At 52.5% G+C, this 21,227-nt stretch overlaps 1 protein-coding gene across 3 annotated transcripts in view; it reads left to right on the top strand.

Annotated features, from left to right (window-relative positions):
* The window catches only part of AHCYL2 (adenosylhomocysteinase like 2), a 74,118-nt gene that overhangs the window by 40,827 nt on the left and 12,064 nt on the right, over positions 1-21,227 (top strand). Inside the window, exons 1-6 of one of the 3 annotated variants that reach the window (XM_050325035.1) lie at positions 593-1,125; positions 9,435-9,543; positions 14,828-14,971; positions 15,619-15,719; positions 16,421-16,523; positions 17,730-17,824. In XM_050325035.1, coding sequence (XP_050180992.1) covers positions 1,075-1,125; positions 9,435-9,543; positions 14,828-14,971; positions 15,619-15,719; positions 16,421-16,523; positions 17,730-17,824 — 603 coding nt within the window. In that variant the 5' untranslated portion in view covers positions 593-1,074. Of the gene's footprint in view, positions 1-592; positions 1,126-6,213; positions 6,334-9,434; positions 9,544-14,827; positions 14,972-15,618; positions 15,720-16,420; positions 16,524-17,729; positions 17,825-21,227 lie in introns of those variants that run through there. The other 2 variants (XM_050325034.1, XM_050325033.1) reach the window with 2 other exon arrangements.

The following is a 21,227-nucleotide window of genomic DNA, read 5'->3' as shown; positions in this document are numbered from 1 at the left end:
GGAATGGGATGGTCTGAAGGCAGCACTGACCAGAAGCTCCTTTCAATCTGGAAGGGTGAACTTGCCAACAGCAGTAAAATATCCCCCCCCCCAAATATAACAGGGTGCCAGACCTCCCCACGGAGCAGGGGGATTTCCAAGGGGGAACACAAGGGAATGCTGCCAGCCCCTGCCTGGCCTTCACCCTGCTCGCTCTGTGGGTGGGAATGCTGGTGAGAATCCCAAGTGGGAATTTCAGAGAGCTGCTCGTTAATCCCTGAGGGTGGAATTTTGAGAGTTGCAGTGAAGTTGAAACCTCAGCTCGGGTGTTCAGCGCTGCAAAGAGCGGGATTTTGTCCGTGTCCCGGTCCGGGATGCCGTGGATCTGCCGGGTGTGGAATGCTGCCCTTGCCGGAGCAGGAGCTCCCTCGGCAGTCGCTCCGTCTCCAAAATCTTCCCTCCCGTGCTCTTCCCCTTCCCGGTGTGCGCAGCAGAGGGAGCTGCAGCCCCGGCTTTTCCTCCCGGCTTTTCCCCGGGAATGGGCTGAATGCCGAGCGCTTTCAGACCTTCATCCCGCTCCGCGCTCGGCCGCGGGACTGGGAAGTTCAGCATCTCTTGGAGCTGAGCGTCCTTCAGCTCCCGAGGTGTCGGTGTGCGGTTCGGGTTGAGGCCGCAGGACTGGTGATGCGCCAGGTGTAACCCTCGCTGTGGGAGTCCTCTAAATCCAGGGATATCTCTGGGATCCAGCGGGATATCGGCACCTCGGTGCCGTCGGCGGGCGATGGGTGGACATCTCCACCCCACGGAGAGCCTGCTCTCCACTCAGGCGTGGAGCGGAGCTGAGCTCGGTGGGGGATCCCGGCTGTAAAAATGGGCTGGATCTGAGCGCTTCCCCGGAGTGGGATTGGGATGGGAATGAGGGGCCGAGCTGCCCTTGAAGGCTCAGCTAACGAGGCTGGATCGTCACGGAGACCTCGGCTGGGAGAACATCTGTGCCTGAAGCCCCGCTGAGCAGCTCGGGGGGGCTCGGCTGGTGCATCCCTCTGCACCCCACGGCGTCCCTGAATGGGATCCTAAAGGGATTCACCCCGGGAGATGTGGGACGGCAGCGCCGGCGCCTCCGCTTTCCACCTGCCCGAGTGGATGGTGAGTGACCGACCTTGCCGCTCCACCGGCACCCAGCCACTGAGGCTGCCCCGCTCCCGGAGGGAGCTCTGGGGCTCCGTGTGGGAATACAGTGGGGTTTAGCTGGAATGAGGGTCCTTGAAGTCGGAGATTAACGAGTGTCATTGAATGGCCAAGTGAGGTGGGGCTGGCCCCCCAGGTTACCCCACCTTGCAGATGTGCTCTATGAACCGTTAATTTTTGTAATAATTTTTGGGGACAGGGGGGAAGGGGAGTGGGAGAAACCAGTCACTGTGTCCCGGGAGACTTGGAATTCCGTGAGCAGCCACTTCAGTTTTTATTATCAGCTCAGATTCTGCTGCCTCACCAACACCTGTAAAACTTTAAGCTGCCCCTCGGGGCATCGTGTGCCACCCGTTCTGGGGGGTCAAGGGTTTGGAATCGACAGCAGCGGGCACTAAAATACATTTTTTCTCTGCTCCTCTGGTGGGAAGAATTCCCAAAGCAGCTGGAGATGTAATGACATTGCTCCAAAATCCCGGCAGTGCTTTGGGGACAGCGGGTTTTGTGTCCCCTGGGGGTTGGTCGGGGTCGCGGGGTCTGGAAATGCTCCCGATGCTCCAGAAGGAGTGAAATTCCAGATCAATATTCCTTATCCCTTCCCAGATTCCCGCTCACATCTCCGGCTTCTGCTCTGGGAGTTGTCCCTCCTGGTAGTTCCTCTAAAAATACTTGGATTATTATAATAAAAAGTGGGAATTCTGGTGCTGCTACAAAGGGATTTGATGGTTATCCACAGGTAACGTCTGTGCATTGGCTTCAAATGTCATTATTCCCCTTTAATATCCAACTTTTTGTATCCCACTAACCTTTTCTGTAAGATTTGTGGATTTTATTGTTGTAAAATTCCAGTTTATTGTCCTGCTCCTCACTCATTTTTAATAGAGAAGGATTCTTTCAGCCTTCCCCCAGATTCTATATATTTGAATGGTCTAATTTATCATATTTATATAGGAAATCAATTTGGCATTTTAAGAGTTATCAGTGACAAACTTTTGCAATTCACTTACTGTTTCAAATGTGGATTTTTAACTGTAAAACCGTGGAGTTCTCCTTGAAAACAAGCAACAAACCTCTCCCTGCAGATCCATCCCCCTCTCTGATTTTCTCCATTATGAATTTAGTGCCTCTGGGATCAAAATGAAATGACAAAACCTTTATTTAAGCAGATTTTTTTTTTTTTCTTATGGCCTCAGTAATTTCCTTTTCCAGCGTGGTTTTATGATTTTATGGATGGTTAAAGCTGCTGTGGCATCAGATCCATCTCCAGAGGGCCCAGGGTCATGTCCTGCAGCCACGTTTTTAATCAGGATTTTAACTTGCCTGATTTGCATTTGATGAGGTTACTCAGGCCGGTGTGGGAGTGGAGCGGCCACACTGCAAGAAATAATTAACCCCAGCCTTAAAATGCTCATTATCTTTGAGGTCATTATGTCGACGAGTCTTTCAGGTCTCGGTGTTCCTGCCGAGGTCCTCGGCTTGCCTGGGTTCCCCCCCTGGAATTAACCGCTGGAAAATGCATGGTTAGGGAATGGTGGTGATGCCTTTGCCTGGCTCCTTGGAAAAGAGGGTTAAAATGGGAGATTTCCCATCTTCTGGAGCTCTGATGGCCGGGAGATCTGGGGTCTGCAGGGAGTCAGTTTGGGGTCTGCAGCGCCGGATCCGAGCTGGGATGAAATCATGGAATCACAGGGTCGTGTGGGTGGGAAATGTCCAGCCCTTCCCCAGCACTGCCCCGTGTCCCCAAGGGCCACATCCACAGGGCTTGGAAATCCCTCCAGGAATGGGGACTCCACCCCTGCCCTTTGCCAGGGCTGGACAAAGTTCCAGGGAGGAGTTTTCCCTGGTATCCGACCTGACCCTCCTCTGAGCCCGCAGCAGCCAGGGAAGGACTCCTGGGAGTGCTCCTGTGGGCCCTGAACTCCTCGTCCCGCTTGAGGATGGGCTCAAAGGAAGGGGAAATTGCGAGTTTTCAGAGCTTTTGGGAATTCTGCAGCACGTGGGGCAGAGGCACCTTTTGGCTCTGTGTCAGTGAAGGTTTCAGAGGTTTCAGGTTGTGTCACTGGGGGTGGTTTCGTGATCTCTGATTGCACGGCCTGATAATCCTCAGACAATGCACAGCAGAGGCTTTTCCTCTGACCTTTGGCTTTTTCCCAAAAAACCCGGGTGTTTTAGGGAAGGTTGTGCTGCTGGGTAGTGTGGTGGGAAGGAGCTGTGAGATCCCATGGGCTGCTGGCCGAGGGTGGATCGGTGAGTGCTGCAGGTGCTGCCCTGGCTGGTGATGACTCAGCAGGTGTTTCCCATCTCCAGCTGCTGAGATCCCACATTTTCCAGTATGAAATACACCTGAGCCATCATTGTAAGCAGAGGAAGTGTGGGAATAGTTTTTTTTTTTCTTTGCTTTGTTGTGGGGGCTGTGCCCCACAGAGCTGGGGTGGACTGAGGGATCTGCTCCACTGCTGGATGAGGAGTTTGCTCTCTTCCTTCTCCTTCCTTTGTCCCCACTGGAATTTCCTGCTTCAGGTGTTCATTATTTTCTTTCTTTAAGGATGTCTCCTCCCTGCTTCCAGCAGTGGGGCTGGCCCCATGCTCTTGCCATGCCTTGGATTTAGGTGCTGCTGTTTGTTCCCATGGAAGTGACTCTGTCAGGGAATGGTCAGATGTGCCATTCCTGGAAGTGTCCAAGTGTTGGATGGGGTTGGAGCAGCCTGGGACAGTGGAAGGTGTCCCTGCCATGGCAGGGGGTGGAATTGGATGGTCTTTAAGGTTCCTTCCAAACCATTCCATGACCCAGCACTGATGTGATGCCTCCAGGAATCAGTGATTTGACTCCCAGCACTCCTGGAAATCCCTTTGGATCAGGTGGGTGACTCCTCGTTCCTGTCCTTTCCGCCCCAAGCCCTGCAGGTGAAACCCCCTTTAACCTGCCCATTCTCAGGCTGCTCTGTCAGAAGGAAGGTGCAGTTCTTGGAGATCACCTCCTCCTCCTGCTGTCTCATCCATGAGCAGGTGGATTTTAACTCACTCCCTAACTTGCTCTTTATTTCCCAAGTTTATTTCCTGTGGATTTGGAAGCTGGAGAGCTTGTGCCCCTTAATCCCACAGAAAACTCTCGTTTTCTCCCTTGTTTCCTTAAAAACCCAAATATCCGTGGCTAAGAGTCAATTTAAGGTGCTATGACCACAAAACCCATTTATTGGGATTGAACACTGGTTCTCCCTGGTTTTGTTTGGTCCACCCAGACTGACACAGGAATTGCAGAAGATTCCTGAGCTGGGGAGAGGGGGTGAAGGAAGGAACTTTTTATTTTTAGAGAATAGAGGTTCTTAATTTCGGCGTCTCGATCTTAAATGTAAAAAGCGCGCTTTTTTTATTCCAGGAAAAGCCTTTTGATTTCAGTGTTTTGATGTGACAACCTACTGGGAAAGTAGTTGGGCTTTGGGTGGCACCATCAAGATGGACTTTGTACCCCTTTTAAGGGCTTTTCACCAATTTACTGAAGTGTCTCCCTTGGGATTTCACAGGAAAAGGTTCACCAAAAATGGTCAAAATTAAAAATTTGCCCTGAAAGCACAACTTCAGCCTTAGGGTCAGTTGAAGCAGATGGTGCTGATCCCAGATTCAGATTCCCTGACCTTTCCACATTGGAAACGTTCCATATTTCCATTTTTCAAGTATTCTGGGGTTCCTCCCCCCCCACCCCCCGAGGAGATGCTGCTTTCATAGAGCAGTTTTCCCTGGAATCAGTTTTCCCTGGCAAGTGTGTCCCATCCTCTGGACAGCTGTAGCAATTGTTGAGGAGCAAGGTTAGGTCAGACCAGTGGTAAATGAGCTGTAAATCAGGTGTGTGGGACCATCAATGGAGCTGGGGGGCAGCTTTGGTGTCACATCCAGTTAGAAGTGGTTTGAGGTCGGTCCGTGATGCCCCAGCGCTTCCCAGCTCCCTCTCCTTCGGAAGCAGATCGTGGAATCCTGGAATGGTTTGGGCTGGAAGGGACCTCAAAGCCCATCCAGTGCCACTCCTGCCATGGGCAGGGACACCTTCCACTGAGCCCAGGTTGCTCCAGCCTGGCCTTGGACACTTCCAGGGATCCAGGGGCAGCCACAGCTTCTCTGGGCAGGATGTTGAGGTTCCTTCTGGGGGTTGTCCTCGGTAACTCGTCAGGGACAGAAATCTTTGGGTAACAACCCCAGCCACTCAACTGAAGGAGTTGTCCTGCATCGGGTCTGCTCCATCCACAGCCTTTTTCCTGCTGCAGGAGGAACCTGCAAGGTGGGAAGAGACCAGATATGAGGAACAAAAATAATGGGAAAGATGAGGGTGGGGAGGCCCTGGCCCAGGTTGCCCAGAGAAGCTGCCCCTGCATCCCTGGAAGTGTCCAAGGCCAGGTTGGAGCAACCTGGGATAGTGGAAGGTGTCCCTGCCCACGGCAGGGGTGGCACTGGATGGGCTTTGAGGTCCCTTCCAACCCAAACCATTCCATGACCCCAAGAGGAAAGGTCTGGCACAGGAACAGCGGGATGGGTGTCGGAGCATGGACCCTTCCAAGGACAAACTGTGCACTTGCAGCCCTGGGGGACAGAGCCAGGACCCACATAATTAAAAACCACTTTGCCATGTACCAAATGCCTTCGTTGTTTTAGTTGCTCATTAGTTAATTTTCTTCTAATGAGGCTCCATTAACGAAACCATCTGACATTGTGGGGGGAGAAAAAAATGAAGGGGGGGGAGAACCGGAGTTAAAAGAGCTTAATTAGCAAGTTAATTATAGCGAGCAGGGGACTGTTCTAGTTACATAAATAAGGCATTGTTATGCACACACAAGCCAGGCCACGTTCAAACCGACTGTCTGGAGGTCGGGAAGGGCTGTAATTCCACACGGAACACAAGCAGGGCTTGTTTGCCGGGACGCCTCATTAAGTCTTGGGGTCCTTCCCTGCCAGAGTTAAAAAAAAAAAAAAAAAAAAAGGAGGGAGTCTGCAAAGCCCAGCGGGTCCCCACGGCCTCCTCCCCGCCCTCGCTGTGCCTCCACCCCACAGGAGGGCCGGGGGTATAAATGGGGGGCTGTCCCCGCTCCCCAGGGACGCGCAGCCCATGGTGGTGCCGACACCGCCATGCCCAACAAGAAGAAGTACAACGTCAACGGAGACTCGGGGATCAAAGCCCAGGTGAGGGCACTCTCTTAGTACCAGAACTGCATTCTTCTGTTCATGGTGTTCCTCTCTTTTCCTCCTCCTTTCCCTGCTGTTTCCCCCCTCCTTAATCTCTCATTTCTCAGGGAAGATCCCGATCTCCAGAGGGCTCCTCTCCCTTCTCTCTTGGGAGCAGCTTTCAGTGATGAAGCTGAACCAAACCAGGTTGCTCTGGGGTTGTTCTTTGGAGCACTGAAGTGGAGGAGTCGGTGGGGTTGAGAGCAGGGAGATTCTCCAGGAAAACCTTGGATGATGGGAGTGCTTTTGCTCGGTGAAGCAGCGCAGTTTTGTGGCGGAAACCCCGGGTGGAAGTGAGACTTGGCTCATTTGAAGTGTGATGAGCACACACCTGATCTTAGGAGTCACTAAGTTTGCACATCTGGACGGGAGGTTTTCCAGCCTGAATTGGTTTTTCCTGCTGCAAGTTGAAAGCAGCAGCGCCTCGGGACCAGGTTGGGCTCCTAAATCCAAGGAGCTGCAGCTCTCAGGGGCTTCAGAGCTTCTCCTTGGAGCTCCAGCCTGTGCAGGGTTGGCTGCTGCCTTCAGAGGAGTGTTGGTGTGAGCTGAACGAGCTCAGGCTCGAGCCAAACCACTGCTCTCATCCCCACCTCGGACATGCCCCGTTCCCAGCCGGAACACCATGCGTTGTGCCGTCTGTCACCTCGTGGGATTGCTCTGGATTTGAGCAGCCTGGTGTAGTGGAAGGTGTCCCTGCCTGTGGCAGGGGGCTGGAATGGGGTGATCTTTAAGCTCCCTTCCAACCCAAGCCATTCTGTGATTCCATGGAATTCCAGCAGCCCTTCTTGCTGCTCCCTCTGTTGCTCAGAGGACGTTGGGCACCACCAGGTAAAAGCAGATCTGAGCCTTGGCCTGGCCCCTTCCCAGCATTTCCCTTTCCTGGTGCTTCCTTCAGCCTCTTGGGTCGGTTCCTTGCTCAGCTAAAGCTGAACCAGTCTTGTGGTTTAAAGGGCTCCAAACCCTTCGAGGGGTGGAGGGCAGGGCTTGCTATAAAGTCTGGTTCTGGTTCTGCCCGAGGTGGTTCTGGACTTCCTTTGCTTGGTCTTGTGCCTGGGCTTGGGTGTGGAAGGGCTCAGAGAGCTCAGAGTCACCAACGTCGGTGCCTGGAACAGCCACACTGGGTGTCCTCAGAGGGGTGATGTGGGAAGGGAATGTTCATTCCAGTCCAAATGACTCCCCCTTGTTTGGGATCCCAGCCCCTCTCACTGCCCTGACAGGGTCAATTCACTCCAACAACTCCGTGCTTTGGGGGGGCTGCTCAGCCGGGGGGGGGATTTGGTTTAGATTAATGGAGTAAAAAGGAAAAAAAAAAAAAAGGTGTTATTTCAGGCCAGCAGCTTCTTAGAGGAGGAACTTAGAGGGGTGTGTGTGCAAAGCCCCCGTCCCGCCGGGCTGGGGCTGTTAATCCTCCCTGTGGCTCCAGCTGTACCGGGAGTTTGTCCTGGTTTTTCCCCTCCCGGGTGTGTTCCCTGATCCGGTGTCGCTCTGTCGGTTGGTTTAAGATTAGCAGGTAAAAAACCTCCTGGGTGCTGCTGCAGATCCTCTCCCAGGCTCTTCCCCTCCCCTCCCAGCTCAAGTGCTGCCACTTAAACCACTGAGCTTGCATTGGAATTCCCAGGACAAGGTCTGATTCCTTCTGCTTAAATGACTCCTTGAAACGACACTGAACTTCTCAGGAAACCCCGAGGGGTTTGTTATTAGACCCAGCTGATGGCTTTCAGTAATTTGGAGATGTAAATGTCCAACCCTTGTTGCACCAGAACCAGTCAGTTCATGCTCAGAGCAAAGTCCAAGCGATTGGAAGTCGTGATTCCCATTTCCCTGAGATTTAACAGGAATCGTGGGTGTAGTGGGGGCATCAAGGACTGGCTCAGGAAGAGATGAGCACTTGGAGTGGACATATTTCCTCAAATTATAAGTTTTAGGATATGTTTAAATATGGCCCAGTAGCCACCTACAGAGAAAACTGGAAGAGGGTGGGTTTTGATGGAATATTGGGAAGGAATTGCTGGCTGGAAGGGTGGGCAGGCCCTGGCCCAGGTTGGCCAGAGCAGCTGTGGCTGCCCCTGGATCCCTGGAAGTGTCCAAGGCCAGGTTGGAACAACCTGGGCCAGTGGAAGGTGTCCCTGCCATGGCAGGGGTGGCACTGGATGGGCTTTAAGGTCCCTTCCAACCCAACCCATTCCAGGATTCCATGAACTAAAAGGGATGTTGAGCTGCTGGGAGATGTGTCTGATTGGTGCTGATGTGAGCAGGGAAGAGTTAAGCCAAGTCCAACCCAAGGTGCACATCCAGGACACAGGAGGGCTGAGTCTCTACTCTAAAATCCCCTGTCAGAGCAGATATTTGGCTCGTGTGAAAACCTGGATCTGAGGAAATAAAGAAATACTGATTATTTGTTCCTCTTGCTGCTCTTGACAACCAAAGGCTGGAGGACAACAAAGCCCAGAGAAAATGATTCCTCTGAGAGTACCAGGGTTAAATGTCATTTCCCTATTAAAATGGGAAATTTGCTTTTCCCTTCTGTCCTTGTGTGCTTGGAGCAGATCAGCTTTGCTGGCTTAAATATTTATCTCCTGTGCTCAGGGTCTCGGGGGAGCCTGAAATCCTCATTCCTTGGTGGTGATAGAGGTGGAAACAGGGTTTGGCTCTTCACTGAGCAAAACTCCACCAAATATTGGTGTTAATCCATGGCTGCAGCTCACTGTGGATGTTCCTGGGAAATCCAGCCTGGAGAACTGCCTTGGCCTGATGGCTCAGCCTAAATGCCTTGATTTGTTGGGTAAAGTTGTGTGCTCTTAAATACAATATTCTTAAATACCTGTGTTCTCCAACGGCTGCAACAGCCTGGAGTGACATCTCTAACCTCTGCTGGAGGGCCTGGAATTAAACAAAGTTGGGAATTGAGCGTGTCCTGTGCCCGATAAACAACGGGAATTGTGGCTCAGTAACTGGGCCAGTGTCGGGGTCTGCTCGAGGCTTTGGGGGTTAATCTTCTTGGGGTTAACCTTGTGCTGGGTGTTTCCCACCTGACCCAGCTCCCTGGTTTGTCCCCCCAGATCCAGTTTGCCGACCAAAAGCAGGAGTTCAACAAGCGCCCGTCGAAGATCGGCCGCCGCTCCCTGTCCCGCTCCATCTCGCAGTCCTCCACAGACAGCTACAGCTCAGGTGAGGGGGGCAGGCTCTCCAGCCTTTACAGACCCTGCCACTCGTCCTGGCTTTCCCTCAGGAATCTCCCAGACGTGCTGGGGGGTCGGTCCTGTGGGAGGGCAGGCATGCAAAGAGGGTTGTTGCTTTTTTTTTTCCCTCGTCCTCACGTAAGTTGGATGGAAAATTAAGTCATTCTGATGCTCTTAACGCTTCTCATCTCTCCTTATAACCCCTCATCTGCAGTTCCTGCTGCCTTCCCTCCTCTCTCCCCCTTCCTTTTCCTTCCAGGCTCAGCAAAACAAGGTTTCTCCATTCTATTCGTGCCTCCCTTCCTGTCACCTTCCCTTCCTGTTCTTGAACAAATCCACGTGGATCCCACTGTAGGTTTGGACTTACCTGTGGCACGTGAGATTGGAGCCTTTGGAAGGGCAATGGGGACCTTTGAGGGTCTTTTTGAAGGTGTTTTTCCTGCTGGAGTCTGAGCAGTGAAACTCTCTGAATGTGGTTTTTTTGATATTTGGCAGTGTTTGAGGAGAGCCTGGGGAGATGCTGAGTAGTTACATGGAAACATGGAATGGTTTGGCTTGGAAGGGACCTTAAAGATCATCCCATTCCAAGCCCCTGCCATGGGCAGGGACACCTTCCACTATCCCAGGTTGCTCAAACCTCATCCCACCCAGTGAGAGGTTTAAAACTCTGGTTTAGTTAAGGGTAAAAACCTCAGGAAGCTCCTGGCTGATGGTTCAGACACTGCAGCAGACCTGGCTGGTGGCCAGAGGTCCTCCTGAAACTCTCCTTTGTGTTTCTCCACTCGTTTCCCTGATCCTAAGGATTGCTGGAGACAAGGAGACAGGACCACACTGTCCTCTCCAGAGGGACACATCAGCCCAGGCTCTGTTCCCACCTTAAATCCACAGCTCCATCCAACCCCCGAGCACCAGCCAGTATTTTGGGACTGTCAGTTTTCAAGACTGTTGTTCTGCTTGGCCTGGCCCATGTCATCATGTCATCTCCCCATTCACAGCTGGAAGAACTTGGAATATCTTTGGGGAATTCCCCAGTCCTCCCTGCACTCCCCATCTCCTGCTGAAGCACCGGCAGTGGCAATTAATGAGCTTGTGGGAATGTTGAATTTCCCTCCTCCTGAAAGGGGGAGGATGGCAGTCAGGATGGAAGACTTCAGTTCCCCTGGGGGCTGCAGGATGGATGGATGGATGGATGGATGGATGGATGGATGGAGGGATAAATCCCATTGGAACTGGGTCTTTGTTGTTCCCCTTCTCAGACTGAACAGCAGTACAGTCTGAACAACCCGTTAAGTTCTCCTGGGATGGGAAAAGGCTGGAAAAGAGGCAGCATGAGGAGAAGGGAGGTGATGATGGAGGGGAAGATTCACAGAATTATGTAGGTTGGAAAAGCCCTCAGAGACATCAAGTCCAACCATCCCCAGCACTGCCAAGGCCACCACTGACCCATGTCCCCAAGTGCCACATCCCAAGGGCTTGGAAATCCCTCCAGGGATGGGGACTCCCCCCTGCCCTGGGCAGCTGTGCCAGGGCTGGACAGCCCTTTCCAGGAAGGAATGTTCCCAGTATCCAACCTGAGCCTCCCCTGGCACAGCTTGAGGCCGTTTCCCCTTGTCCTGTCCCTGTTCCCTGGGAGCAGAGCCCGACTCCCCCCGGCTCCCCCTTCCTGGCAGGGACTTGCAGAGCCAGAAGGTCCCCCTTGAGCCTCTTTTTCTCCAGGATGAGCCCCCCCAGCTCCCTCAGGAGTTCTCCAGCCCTTTCCCAGCTCCCTTCCCTGCCCTGCACACCCACAAAGTGCTGGGAGGTCTCAGGGTTTGGAGGTGATGGACATGAGTGAAGCAGTGGCCCTAAACCAAACAGCTCTTCCCTGAGACCTTCTGGGAATGGTTTTCCATCATCCTGGTCCAGAATTACAGGGCAGTGCCAGTGCTGTTGTAGTGATGCAAGGATGGGTGTGCAAACAGCTGTGGGTTCTTGCTCTTCCTGCCCATCCAAACTGGAATAATGAGGGTGGGCAGGCCCTGGCACAGCTTGCCCAGAGCAGCTGTGGCTGCCCCTGCATCCCTGGAAGTGTCCCAAGGCCAGGCTGGATGGGGCTTGGAGCAACCTGGGCCAGTGGAAGGTGTCCCTGCCCACGGCAGGGGAATGAAACAACATCATCTTTAAGGTCAACCCCAATCCAAACCATTCCATAATTCCATGACAAACCAGCAGAGACCCTGTGGAACAGGAAAACTTCATCTCTCAGTTGCTGCAAAGTCCAAGGGATGACAAAACCATCAGTGCTGATCCCCCTCTTCCAATTGGAACTGCAAGTCCCTCACCCGGATTTGCCACGAGCTGCCAGTTTTCTGTGATTGCTCCACTCTATTTAAAGTGACTGATTTTTCTCACTGGGGAAATTAACTGTTTTCTGCACCATTTGGGAGCGATTTATTGGCCCCAGGACACACTTGGGTGTTTTATCAACATCTGCTGCTGCCAGTCAGGGAAGGGCACTGCCCTGGGAGCCCTGCCCTGGAGTCCAGGGGGTGTTTGGGTTAATTTGGCTTAAATTTTACTGAAATTTCACAAACTTCCATCCAGTGACACCCCCTGCCATGGGCAGGGACACCTCCCACTGGCCCAGGTAGCTCCAAGTCCCGTCCAGCCTGGCCTTGGGCACTCCCAGGGATTTGGGGTCCCCAGCCAACCTCTCCAGGCAGAGATACAAACACATAATACAAATAATATAATTTATACTAAAATGCTCCATGGCTCCACAGAATTGCCAGCCCCAGGCAGGGAGTTCTCATTAATCAACTTTTGGGTGATTTGAGATGATAATTAGGAGACTGCCTATCCATCAGTTAATTGGATATTTCCAGATGACAGGAATCCTTTCATTTCCGTGTTTGTTTTTCGTTTGACAGAAAAGCAAAGGCAAAACTGACTGTTACAAATTATTATGTTCTATTACACTGATGATATTCATTTAATTGCCACAGCTCTGTGAACACTTCCATATATTAGATGTATTTAGCAGTAAAGAACCAGCTACACACAAAAATCTGGCCACTCTAGGCAGCGGGTTTTTTGTTGTGTTGGTTTTTTGGTTTGTTTGTTTGTTTAAAAAATTACTTTCAGCCCCCAGCCCCCAAAACTGCTGGTTTTAAAGAAACCTCTGCCCAGATTAATTGTCTTCAAGGAAATAATCCTCCTTTACCCAATTAATCCTTCCTCCTGGAGCCCTTGCTCTCCGAGGGTTTGGTTTTATGTAAGGTTTGTCATTAATCCAGGCTCCTGGGCCTGCAGGGCTGTGGAATTCAGGGTGGTTTGCAGGGTTGGACTTGCCTTTCACACCCTGCTGAGGATGGAGCCTTCCCAGAGGAATTCCAGCAATGCCTAATTCCCTGTGTAAGCGGGTTAGGATCCCTGTGGGTCCCTGGTGCTCCCACAGAACTGCACTAAGCCTTTTTCCTTGGCATCATCCAAGTGCTTCCCGGGAGCCAGGAGGGAGAGGAGCCACCTGGTTGGGTCCTGCAGGAAACACTAACCCATGGCTGGGCTGGGGTGGAGGGTTTAACTCCTTGGTTTGGGGTTTTTTTGGTGTGGAAATGCCCCCAGAGCCGTTCTGGGCAGAGGGAGGTTTCCTTTACTCCGAGTTCTCTGGAGGGGCTGTCGGAATCAGTCACCACCTGAGGTCTGGATGCCCCTGGAAGGCTCTCTGGGAGCACTGGGGGTGGTGGAGACCATGGTTCAACCATGTCCCCAGGATGCTGTAAGAACCCCTCACCCTTCCTGCTGCCTAATTCCACACTGGGGTGGAAACTGGGAATGTGTCCTGAGCACCGGGGAGAGCAACTCCCTTGGGCTGTGGAGCATTCCCTGCCGGACACTGCAGGGCTGGGGAGGACAGAGGGCCCCTCAGGGCGTGGGGTGTCCATCGTTTGGAGCGACCCTCAACACTGGGCAACCTCCAGGGCCGTCCTGGACGGGGCTGTTCCACCACAGAGACCCCCTTCTGGAACAGACGGTGTGATGTCACGGCCGGGGCTGTTCCGCCACGGCGGCCTCCTCTGGAGCAGAGCCTTTGGGGCCATGGATAAGGCTGCTCCAGCCAGGAGATCCTCTTCTGGAACGCTGGGCTGGATAACAGGTCTCGGGTTCATGTGACGAGTTCCACGTGACGTGGGGAGCAAAGGCTTGGGAGTGAAACTTCCAGGCAGTTTAATGAGGAATGGGGCAACGAGGCTTTTGGGTTGGGTCCTGGGAAGGTCCTTTGGAAAGGGAAGAGGAGCAGTGATTTCTGGTTCATCACGCTGCTTTGACTGCTGGTGCCAGAACTAAAAGATGAAAGAGGTTTGGTTTCCCACAGCAGGGGCAAACATGGCACAAATAATCTCCTCAGACTGATCCAAAGTGGAAGGAGAGGTGCTGGTTAATCCATCGTGACTCAGACTGAAGATGGATGTGATTTTATATAAGCAGACATGATTTTAGTAATCAAAATAAGTGGGAAGGGGGATTTCTGACTCCATGAAGGGCTTGTCCATTCACCTGCACGGGTCTGCCATAGCCCAGCTCCATAACCAGAAGTTTGGAGGGCGTTGATAGGAGAGGAAGACAATTTTTGACACATCCATGCCCAGTCTTAAACCAGCAGCTTAATCTGATTCCATGGCACCGTGATCCATGTGGGATCAGGTGATCCATGGCTCTCTAACCCATTCCTGAAGCCCCCCAGGGATGGAGAGCCACCAGCTCTGGGGACAGTCCATGCCAGTGCTGTGTTATCCTCCCAAGGAAGGAGTTTCTTCCTCACAACTTTCCTTGTGAGCAACTCCCGGTCCTTACTGAGGGGCATCAAAACTGAGCAAATCCAAGGGCTGGGAATGCCATCATGCCTGGCTAATCCACCTGTTTGGAATGAAACAGGGGCTTGTGTCTGTGCTGCCTCAAATTACAGCTGTGGAAGGACCTGAAACAGTAACAGGTGCTTGTGGTGGCTCCCTCAGAGCTGCAAAGGCTGGAATTTTGGGAGAGAGATGGGAGAAGGCCACGGAGGTGAGCCCGTGGAGGACAAGGGCTCTGTTAATTACAGATAAGAGTGAGGTAGAACAGCCTGGGGAGATGGTCCCTGTGGGAGAAGGGGAGATGCCAGCTGAGGACGGAGGGAGGTGGCACCTGCACGTGGAGAGACTCACCCACGACCACGCTCGGCCGCGGGTCATCTGCGGGTGCTCCGGCCCCAGGGAGCGTTTTGTTCTGCTTCTGACCCCCTTTCCCCCCTCCAGCTGCCTCCTACACGGACAGCTCTGACGATGAGACCTCCCCCCGGGACAAGCAGCAGAAGAACTCCAAGGGCAGCAGCGATTTCTGCGTCAAGAACATCAAACAGGCGGAGTTCGGGCGCAGGGAGATCGAGATTGCTGAGCAGGGTAAGAGGGGCACCTCCCTCCAGCTCCACCTCAGCCTGGCTTGTCTTGTGGGGTCCTTCCTTCCCCCAACCCCCCTCAGAAGTTCAGTGTGTTGGTGATTTCTCGACACCTGCTAGAGGTGGGAAAGCTCTGGTGGGATGTTGTGGGGTGGGAGGGGAGTTCCAGGGCCATGCCAGGTGTCTCCAACCAAACAACTACTGAAGGGCTGTTCTGCAGTCAGACATATTTCATTAAAATCAGTGGAAAAGATGAAATCCATTCAATAAATTTCAGCTTGATTATCTCCAAAAATCCGTAGCAAAGAGTTTAGGAAGCTGGAGGGACACTGGAGAAGTGGGGCAGGGCAGGAAGCCCCAAGTTCCCCTCAGTCTGAAGCAGATTTTCCTCCAGCCTCACCTGGGAACTTGCAGGCAGAAATTTGAACGTGTGCTGATGCTACATCCAAAACAGCAGGGAAACAATCCAGAGGGGTATCGGGTCCTTTTCACCTATCTGGGCTTGCTCACGAGGCTTTGGCTCCTTTGGAAGCTGCCCCAGCTGTGCCAGTTCATGGGAATAGCAGACAGAGGGGCAGGAAGTGGGGCTGCTGTTTGTCCTTGTCCCTCTTTCCATGGCATTCACGGGCTTGTTTTCCCTTCTCCCTGCAGAGATGCCCGCGCTGATGGCTCTGAGGAAGAGAGCTCAGGGAGAGAAGCCGCTGGCCGGGGCCAAGATCGTGGGCTGCACTCACATCACAGCCCAGACAGCTGTAAGGCTGGCCCTGACCCCCCACGGGGCTTTTCCACTGCTCAGCCCCTCAAACAGCCCCCAGGGGGTTAATGCAGGCATGAGGAGCTGTGAGTTCCCCTCCAACACCAGGCAGGAGTGCTTGTTCCTGGCTGGATTTGGGACTTGGCTGAGTGGAATCTCTACATAGATATATATATAAAAAAATATACCTTGAAGTTTTCTATTTATGTTATCCTTTTAAAAGGATGCAAAATTCTTCTCTGTGCAACTTTCTAACAAGCCTGATGCTCCTTAAAACCAACCTCAGGGGTCCCAGAGGATCACTGGATCCTGGAAGGATTTGAGTTGGAAGGGGCCTCAAAGCCCATCCAGTTCCACCCCCCTGCCTTGGGCAAGGACACCTTGCACTACCCCAAGTTGCTCAAAGCCTTGTTCAACCTGGCCTTGAAGCTTAAAACCAACTTCAGAGGCCCCTGAAAATCATAAAATCAGGGAATGGTTTGGGTGGGAAGGGACCTTACAGCCCATCCAGCCCCACCCCTGCCATGGGCAGGGACACCTCCCACCAGCCCAGGTTGCTCCAAGCCCCATCCAACCTGGCCTTGAAGCTCAAACCCAACCTCAGAGACGCCCCCAGAAGTTTTCCCCGAGGCAGCAGATAACGCCCCCAGCCGTGGGTTGCTCCTTGTGCTGACCCTGCCGGTGTTTTTTGGTCTGCAGGTGCTGATGGAGACTCTGGGAGCGCTGGGTGCCCAGTGCCGATGGGCTGCCTGCAACATCTACTCCACCCTGAACGAGGTGGCTGCTGCCCTGGCTGAGAGCGGTAGGAAACTCCTCCCTCCTTGTCCCTCCCGGGTTTTGTGAAGATTTCTTTTGGTTTTAGCTCATTTTTTTGCCTCTTAGAGGTTTTTATTTTTCCTTAGTTATTTTTGGTTTAGAATAAACCCATAGGAGGTAACAGCACACCATCAGTCCCTTCCAGTGCTCTGGAAACCTTGGAATGGTTTTAATCTGGAGGATAAAAGGACATGGGACAAATAATACCTTTAATGGGCTCAGTGGGTTACACAGAGCTGAAAGTTATTTTGTTAAGAGGAACAAAGCTAAGTTTGATTTAAATACTGTAAATCTGAGTCAGAACTTTGGCTAAAAGGGGCAAAAGAGAGACTTTGAGGGGGAAACGATTCATAAAAAAAAGAAGCTGAGCACATTGGTGCTCACCTGGGAGATTGAAATCATGTTTTACCTGGGTGAAGTCAGGAATTTTACCTGGGTGAAGTCAGGGCTTTTACCTGGGTAAGGTCAGGGTTTTACCTGGGTAAAGTCAGGGGTTTTACCTGGGTGAGATCTGGAGTTTTACCTGGGTGAGGTCAGGGGTTTTACCTGGGTAAGGCAAGGGATTTTACCTGGGTAAGGTCAGGGGTTTTACCTGGGTAAGGTCAGGGGTTTTACCTGGATGAGGTCAGGGGTTTTACCTGGGTGAGGTCAGGGGTTTTACCTGGGTGAGGTCAGGGGTTTGACCATGAGACCTGGAAGCCCCCTAAGAAGCCAAACCCACCATCTTGCCCATTACCAGGTCTCACTCCCTGGACCTCTGTAATAATTGCTCATAAATCAGAGTATGTTCAAATGCATTATTATTAATTCATTATTAAATTAGTGGCTGACATGCCTAACTAGGCTAATTTTCAGGGAAATCTTCATTTTGGAAATAAATACCATGGCTCAGAGCGTGTTGTCCTCTGGTCTGGTGGGTGCACTCCCTCCTGAGGGAGAGGAAGAAGGGAGGAAGGCTGAAGGCAGCTCCCAGGGCTGCCTTGCGTGTGTGAATTGTGTGAGCCTGCAGAGCTTCTCCTGGAAGGGGGGTGTTGAAAGCTCATCCTGGAGGTGCAGAAGCTCAGGCTGGAGGTGCAGAAGCTCAGGCTGGAGGTGCAGAAGCTCAGGCTGGAGGCAGGGCTGGCGGTGTGGGGAGGGCTGATCCCACAGGGTCTGCCCAGGCTGTGCTGGCACCTCTCCCTCTCCGTGCCAGGGTTCCCCGTCTTCGCCTGGAAGGGAGAATCCGAAGATGATTTCTGGTGGTGCATCGACCGCTGTGTCAACGTGGAGGGCTGGCAGCCCAACATGGTGAGTGGGGGGGACAGGCCACGCCTCTCTTACCTCCAGAGTGCTTTACAGTGAGCTGTGTCCTGTGGGAAACGAACTTTTTGCTGCTCTCCCAGCTGTGGAGTCAGGGACAAGGCGGGTTAAAATGGCTTCTGGGTCTTGCCTACCAAGCAAGGTTTTGTTGAACTCCTTTCTAAATTAGCACAGCTGCCTTAAGTGCAGAGTTTTCTGGGTGCTTAGTCTGATTCCAGAGTGTCTTGCTACGGTTTAAACCAAACTCATTTAATCCACCCACTGAAAATGGCTCAAAATCAATATTTTTTGAGAAGAGGTTTCATCCTTTTCACCATTAAATTCTCACCTTTGGTTGATGGGATTTTTTCTTACTTAAGCAAAGCGTCTGTTCCAGTACAAAACTCGGCTTTTCAGGTGATTTCCACACTTTGAACCTGCTCTCACTGTAGGAACACAAAACCTCAGGTAACCCAACTCCCCTTGGCTGCTTTATCCTGCCCTCGTTTCCAGGGAAGACAGAGAACCTGGAACTACGTGAGTGGAATAATTTTCAGCTGTCAGATGTGCTGTTTTCGTGCTGTTTCCCCAAAGCTTTGGAGCCCTGGAGCTTGTGATCTGAATTAGATGGGAAGCAGTGAGAGGTGGAGGATAAAGGCGGATCTGGGTTGGTTTTCTGCTGATGTCAGCTCCTTTGAGGTGGGGTTTTTGTCCCTTCCAGCCAAACCTCTGCATCCCCTCGCTGTCACCTTTGAAAAGAATCGGGAGTGTCAAAAAAATCCAGCCCCAGGCTCCGAGTCGGAGTCCAGACAGCGTTTGAGGAACCATTTCCCATCCGAAACGGCGCCGTTTGAACAAGTCCTGGAAAAAAGGCACATTTTGCTTTCCCAGGATCTCCTCAGGACCCTTCACATGCCTGCAGCCATCAGAACTGTGTTCAGAGCAGCTTCTGGAGCACAGGGATAACTGAGGGGAGCACCAAGTGCCTCGGATCTATCCCCAGGGATTTGCAGGCTGCATTTTGGACATCCCTGTGTTTAGAGATAGGAAATAGGGCCCTGGAAACAGGGGGAAGAACAGGGCTGAGGGATCGTGGAATCATGGAAGCAGGATGCTTTGGGTGGGAAGGGGCCTGAAAGCCCATCCAGGGCCACCCCCTGCCACGGGCAGGGACACCTCCCACTGTCCCAGGTTGCTCCAACCTGGCCTTGGACACTCCCAGGGATCCAGGGGCAGCCACAGCTTCACTCCCCACACATTCTAACCTTCAGAGGTGGGTTTTGGAAATCCAGACCTTCAGAGGATGGCTCTGGGAATCAAATACCTTCAAGGAATGGCTCTGGGATTCCTGAACTTCAGGGCAGGGTTTTGGGAATGCTGACCTTCACGAGGAGGAACCACAGACTTTCACTGTGGGGCTTTGGGAATCCAGACCTTCAGAGCAGGGCTCTGGGAATGCTGATCTTCAGAGTGGGGCTCTCTCTGGACAGGAATGGCTCAGAGAGGAGTTTTTTTTCCTGAAAAATACGGAATCTGCAGCGCTGGGAGGTTGGTGTCCTGACCCAGGACCTGGGCTGCCTCCAGCGGATTGCGGTGCCACCTCCCACCACTCCCTCCTGCCATCTCCTTGTGTTTTCCTCACTCATTTTCTGCAGCAAATTATTTTCAGGCACGTTGCTGAGCTAATCCTGGGCGATTTTAATCCACTTGGTCGGGGCAGGATCAGCCACGTGCTGCGGTTTGGGAAGCTGGGAAGGGAACAGGGGGAGACGAGGTGGTAACGGGGGCTGGGGTGGGGTTAAGAGGTGCTCAAATGGCACCTGGAGACACCAGTTTCTTTCCTGGAAGAGCCAGAGGTTTTCTGCTGGAGAAAACAGGAGATGGAAGAGCTGAGGGAGGGAGAAGGGACAGCAATGGGAATTTGTCTGCTTGGAGAGAGAAGCACTGGGAGAGAAACACCTACCAAGGCTCCCACCTGGAACAGCTGCTCTTCTGCAGGAGAAACTATCTGCACCTCAGATAAAGGCCTTTCCCTCCCCCCAAAAAAAAACAAACCTGCCTGGAAGGATGAGAATGAGGGCAAACAGGCTGCATAAAGCTGGGAAAACTGCAGGAATGTGAGGCTCTGCTGCTGGAGGGTCGGGGCTGCCACACAAAGGTGACCTTCCCTCAAAAACCAGTTCCCCCCTGGATTCAGTTCGGGGTTTTACATCCCCTGCTCTCCCAGGAAAGAGGAAGCTTCCAGCTCCCAGAATTCTCTCTTAGAAGAGGATTATGTGCCCTATTAAATGGGGATTAATGAAATGGAGACGTCCTGGGAGCCAGGCTGCTCGACTCCAGGCTGCTGAATTCCCACCTGGGCTGGCCCAGCACAGCTCCCCAGCCCTCTTAACCCTTGCCAGCCTCTACTTCCCTGTGGATGGAACACGGAGCTGGGAATTCCCTGGAGACTCAAGAGCTGGATCTGCATGGATGCTCCTAAACATTCTGCATGTGCTTCCCAGACGTTCTGGAGGAGCAGCTGCTGCACAGCAGTGGCAGATCCAGCCATTCTGAGAGAAAAGGGTGTGAAAATACAGAACATTCCCAAGGAACTCTCTGTCCATGGATGGCTCTGTGACAAAGCTCAGGGATGTCAAATGGGGCTTCTGCCCTGGGGGGGAGTGTTCATTTTTGCTGGGAAGCTGCACACCCTCCAGCAGGAGGGTCCTGGCCGAGCTCCACTGGCAGCCAGTGAGTGGAGACGCTTCTGCCCAGGGCTGGATTTTGGGACACCCCTGGGCCACACCAGGAGCTGTAGGGAACAGACAAAGAAGGGGATGATGATGATGATAAAGTGAGAAGTCTGATGTTAGTGTAGGGAACAGGCAAAGAGGAGGGTGATGGTGATGCAGTCAGAGTTCTTTGGTGTGGGAGTGGGGAACATGCAAAAAGGGTGAAATGGTGGTGATGATGATGATGATGATGTAAGGAGAATCATGATGATGACAGTGACTGTGAAGAAGATGATGATGATGATGACAGTCTCTCTCAGCCAGTCTGGTCAGCACAGTTCCTTGGCACTTCACCCTCCTCCTTTTACATCCTGCTCTTTCTCCATCCTCCTCCATTACCATTTCCCATATCAGAAAAGCTGATGGCTCTGTCCAGTTCAAAGGTTCTTCCATCTGTGCTTCTGGGAGGTGAGAGAGGAGCCTGCACAGCCACTTTCCACATTTCCTCAGTCCTTTCATTAACACCAAAGTTTGCTGTGTTTGCCTGACCTGTTGTTGCCTTTCCAGGACGTTGCTGATGAAGCAGCATTCCTGCTGGGAATGCTCAACCAGAGTATTCCCACCTGACTCCCACTGTGGTGTCTGAGGTGCCAGAACATGGAATGATTTATCCCTGGTGCCTCTCTGGGCTCTGGAGG

The sequence above is a fragment of the Myiozetetes cayanensis genome, unplaced genomic scaffold (assembly GCF_022539395.1).
Source record: "Myiozetetes cayanensis isolate MyiCay16 unplaced genomic scaffold, myiCay2020 scf3, whole genome shotgun sequence".
Taxonomy (NCBI): Eukaryota; Metazoa; Chordata; class Aves; order Passeriformes; family Tyrannidae; genus Myiozetetes; species Myiozetetes cayanensis.
Note: the sequence above shows the minus strand (reverse complement) of the source record. Positions and strands in the feature narration are given on the sequence as shown.